The sequence below is a fragment of the Mus caroli genome, unplaced genomic scaffold (genome assembly GCF_978045245.1).
Source record: "Mus caroli unplaced genomic scaffold, Mus_caroli_1 scaffold_8, whole genome shotgun sequence".
NCBI classification, from domain to species: Eukaryota; Metazoa; Chordata; class Mammalia; order Rodentia; family Muridae; genus Mus; species Mus caroli.
Genome location: NW_028227263.1, coordinates 121,129,227 through 121,134,173, shown reverse-complemented (window position 1 = coordinate 121,134,173; position 4,947 = coordinate 121,129,227). Strand labels below are relative to the sequence as shown.

Below are 4,947 nucleotides of genomic sequence, written 5' to 3'. Positions count from 1 at the left end.
GACAGACCACAGACCATCACAGAATGTAGATGGGATGATACCAACAGACCTGCGAAATACAAATCACCCCCAAAGTCTAAGCTCCAGGCACCTTAATGCCTTCCTCAGGGCCCAGGAGCCTGAGTCCCCACCCCTCTTAATCCGGCAGCTCCACCATGATTACCTAGAAGGAGACAGCCCACGTGAAGGAGGGCGGAAGGGTGGGGTGGAGAATCCTGGAATCCTGGCCAGGCTGGGTGGCCAGGATGCCTGGGGATCAGCAGGGAGAACCAGCCTGACTGCAAGCCAGAGTGGAAGGAGCTGTCCTCAGAGTCAGATCTCAGCTCCACAGGCTGCCATGGGGATCCCCAAGGCCTTCCTGCACTGCTTCCTCGGGAGCCTGTTCTGCCTGACAGGTACCTACCTATGCTGAATCCAATGGGCAGAAGAGCCTGAGCCAGGACTCCTGGGTCTGAGGGAGAAGGGTTAGGCTTGGACCCCTGGATCTGAGGAAGGAGAGCTGGGGTTTAGACTCCTGGGTCTGAGGGAGGAGGGTTGGGTCTGGACCCCTGGATCTGAGGGAGAAGGGCTAGGCCTAGATCCTGGGTCTGATGAAGGAGAGGTGGATCCTGCACTCCTGGGTATGAGGGAGGAGGGCTGAATCTGGACCCATGGGTCTGAGGGAGGGGTGCTGACATCTGGATCCCTGGGTCTGAGGGAGGAGGGCTGACATCTGGATCCCTGGGTCTGAGGGAGGAGGGCTGACATCTGGATCCCTGGGTCTGAGGGAGGAGGGCTGAATCTGGACCCCTACATCTGAGGGAGGAGGGCTGGAGGCATGCTGTCTTGAATCCTGGGATGGTGGAGACCACAGTGCTTCCATTCTCATTCCCTCTTCACCCCATCACTGTCATCTCCTCTGACACGGGTCTTCCTTTCTCTCCCTCCCACCCTCTCATTGAGGGCATTTCTGGGGAGCAATCGGGGCTCTCCCCAGAGCTGGGAAGGACCTTAGCTCCATCTTTGAACCCTCTTCTACAGGGATTTACTCACTTAAGTATGGATGGGCTGTGAAGGACAAATTAGAAGGATATTAAGCAAACCGCTCTTGCACAAGGCTTAATCTGTGTGTATTTGCACATCGTTGGATGCAGTTTGGTATCTGTGTGTCCTCGAGTTGGCAACTGCTTGTGCTCCTCTGCACCAGATTTCAATATCTAAGAAAAGTGTGTGTGTGGTGTGTGTGTGTGTGTGTGTGTGTGTGTGTGTGTGCACCTGTGTTTGCTATCAAGCCTGACAATCTAAATTTGATTCCCAGGACCCACATGGTGAAACAAACGAATTGACTTCTAAAACTTGTCCTTTGACCAACATGCATGTCCTGAGGGTAGCATCCTCGTGCCCCACTTCCTCTACAACACAATATATAAAATGCAGTCAGAAAGATTTTGATTTCGAGACAGGATCTCATTGTTTAGCCTAGCTGGCCTGCAACTTTCAAGTGTAGATCAGGCTAGTCTCAAACTCACAGAGACCCACCCATCTCTGTCTCCTGAGTGCTGGGATTAAAGGCATGCACAACCATACTTGGAAACTATGTAAAATTTTAAAATGTTTTTACATGCTGCAGGATTGTAATCCTAGCGCTCCACCAGCCTCAGCTGCACTGTGAGTTCCAGGCTAGCCTAGGCTACATAAGACCCTGTCTCAAAACAAAACAAAACAAAACGTTCTTTGACTGTCAGTTTCTCTCCACATTTTTTGAAAAAGAAAAAGAAAAGAAAAAAACAAGATCTGTGTGTAATTTTCCACGTGCATGCCCACTGTCCCTGTGTTATCTCTATGGCTTGCATGTCCATATCTTTGTGTACTTAGATATTAGAGTGTGTGTTTTCTTTCTGCCTATTTATTTCCATGTTTCTAAATATCCTGTATCCATATATAATTTCTAGACTACTTTGATGAGGTCATGTGTTTTCCTCATTCTTTTTGCCGTGTGTGTGTGTGTGTGTGTGTGTGTGTGTGTGTGTGTTGGCACATGCCACAGCTCACATGTGGAAATCAGAAAACAACTTTCAGGAGTTGATGCTCTCCTTCCACAAAGTGGTTCCCAGGGATCGAACTCAGGAAGTAAGGCTTGGCAGTTAGCATTCTTGGCTGCTCAGCCATCTTGCTCTGCCTGCAATAAGTACAAACCTGTGCCAGAACTTAGAGTTCTGGCTGGGTGTGTGTTACCCTACCCTCTTCCTGCCACAGGTGTAGATGGTTTCAGGGTGTCTGCTGAGGGGTGGGCAGAACGGAAAGAAATCACTAAGGCCCTTATGTAAATGACAGAGGTCTTCCAGGACCTTGGCAGCACCTGATGCCAGGCAGGCTCAGCCATTGCTGACATCATTCTCTCATGGTGACATGAGACACAGCAGCCTGGTGTGTATCTGTCCCACACTGCGTGGAGTCCTAGGTTCTGTGATAGCTCCTCCTGACCTCCTCCCCACCCTTCTCCTAGGCTCCCAGGCCCTGCAGTGCTACAGCTACGAGCACACCTACTTCGGGCCCTTCGACCTCAGCGCTGTGAAACTCCCCAGTGTCTCTTGTCCTGAGGGGTGCTCTGAGGTGGTCTTGTCGCTGGATACTGGTGAGGACCAGAGGGCAACGAAAGGATGGGCAGCCCGAGAAATAGAGAAGACAGAGAATAGAGGGATGGGGAAGAGAGAGGAAGAGAAATGTACTCAATAGAAGAGGAAGAGAGAGATAAAGGAAGGTGGAGAAGAGTGCAGGGATGGTGGGGAAGCAATGAGTGGACTTGGTGGTTCACACCCGAGACCCTGGCACTCTGGAGGTAGATGCAGGAACACTGTGTGTTTGTGGCCAGCCTGGACTACAAGGCAAGACCTTGTCAGAGGGAAAAAGAGAAAGAGTCGTGGTGGCACACATCTCTAATCCAAGCACTTGGAAAGTAGAGGCAAGAGGATCATCCTTGGCTATGTAAGTTGTAGGCCAGCCTGGGCTACATGAGACCCTGTCTCAGAAAAATGAACAAACAAGGCTGGAGAGATGGCTCAGTGGTTAAGACCACTCGCTGCTCTTCCAGGGGACCCCAGGTTTGGTTCCCAGCACTTAAATCGTGGCTCACAACTATCTGCAGAGATGGGGATCTAACGCCCTCTTCTGGCCTCTGTGAACACTGCATGCATGCATCATACATACAGGCAAATTGCTCTTACATATAAACTAAAAATAAAGTCTTCTAAGTCAAGGAGAGTTGGGAAGGGAAGGGATGAGAAGGGGAGAGTAGGAATAAAAAAGAAAAAATCTCAGGATAGCAAAAGATAGAATGGAAGAAGGGAAGAGACAAAACTAAGTGAGAGGAGAAATGCAGAAGTAGGGAGGGAAGGCTCACTCTGGCCTGGTACTCTCCCGCCCAGGTTACCGCAGCCTGGTGACAATGGTCCGGAAAGGATGCTGGACAGGCCCCACCACAGGCCCCATGCAGACCAACCAGGATGCTCTGCCTCCCGACTACGCGGTGGTCCGTGGTTGTGCCACTGACTACTGCAACACCAACCTCAAGACTCACGATGCCCTCCCCAACCTGAGCCAAGGTGAGCTAGGGGGCGTGACTGGAGAGGTCGGAGGAAGGGCTGGAGAAATCGGGGCGGTGCTGGAGAAAGTAGTGCTAAAGAGGTTGGGGGGCAGAATTGGAGAGGGTGGGGCGGGAGGAGTCTGGAGAGCTGCTAGATAACTCAGGGCTGGAGACGTCACGGGTGGGGCTGGAGGGGGCCAAGGCTGGAGAAGAGGTCGGGGGCATGATCTCCGTTGAGCGCTGCTCTAGCTGTAGGATGCCAGACCCCACTTTGGCATGAGCAGGTACACTGCTCAGCCTGCACTGTCAGACCGAAGCAATGCTCTAAACCTCATCTACTGTCTTCTCCAAGCTCCTAACCCACAGACGCTCAGTGGCACCGAGTGCTATGCCTGCTTGGGGACCCACCCTGAAGACTGTTCCCCTGAGAAGTCCCGACGGGTCCAGTGCCACCAGGACCAGAGCGCCTGTTTTCAGGGCAACGGCCGGATGAACATTGGTGAGGGGCTTGGATGGTGGGAAGGAGCTGAAGGCCTAAGGGCAGAGGTACCAGAGAAGCATGGTTCTCTGTGGTCTTATGTCTGAGGGAGGAAGCAAGACTGAGGTCTGAGGAAAGAGGTATGGTTCTAGACTGAAGGAGACATGTCTCTGATCTAAGGGAAAAGGCCTGTTGTAGACTGAGGGAGGAGGCATGCATGTCAGGAAGGAGACTGGCTCTGGTCTGAGGGAAGAGGCTTGTCTGCACTGAGAGATGTGGTCTTGGTTCCAATGAGCCCTGAAATGTGGTAGAGGACCGAGACCTGACCCCTTCTCACTGTCCACCCAGGCAACTTCTCGGTGCCCGTGTACATCCGGACCTGCCACCGGCCCTCCTGCACCACCATGGGCACCACCAGCCCCTGGACGTCCATCGACCTGCAGGGTTACTGCTGCGAGGGCCACCTCTGCAACAGGGCCTCGGTGACACAGATCCTGCCTGGCACCATGTCCTCGGCCCCTCCCAGAGCTCCCCGAATCCTGACCCTACTGACGGCTGCTCCACTACTGGCCATCTCTCTGGGGGCATCCGTCGGGTTCCCTGCATAGACAGCGCCTCCAGGATTGCTCTGCATCTCATCACTCCAGCCCCTGGTGTGAGCTCCTTTAAAAATGATGTGAAAATAAGAGCTGTACTCCTGTCCCTCCAGTCACAACATTCCACCCTGCTCTCTGTCCCTCCTTACTGCCGCTGGCCCCACCTCCTGGAGGCCCATCTATCCAGTGCATTGAATGAGGTCCAACCAGCTTTCAATAGTGCCACCCCCTGGTCACCAAACCTTCAATACATGAGCCTTTTGTGGCCCTCTCACAACAAACCATGCCACTCACCTTAAAAACCCACTTCT

At 52.8% G+C, this 4,947-nt stretch overlaps 1 protein-coding gene across 1 annotated transcript; it reads left to right on the top strand.

Moving 5' to 3' along the window:
* Positions 1-337: 337 nt before the first annotated feature.
* Positions 338-4,648, top strand: Lypd5 (LY6/PLAUR domain containing 5). The gene is made up of 5 exons (XM_021169025.3): positions 338-395; positions 2,486-2,614; positions 3,405-3,581; positions 3,915-4,061; positions 4,389-4,648. The coding sequence occupies exons 1-5, from the start codon at positions 338-340 to the stop codon at positions 4,646-4,648; spliced, it is 771 nt and encodes a 256-aa protein (XP_021024684.1).
* Positions 4,649-4,947: the final 299 nt, after the last annotated feature.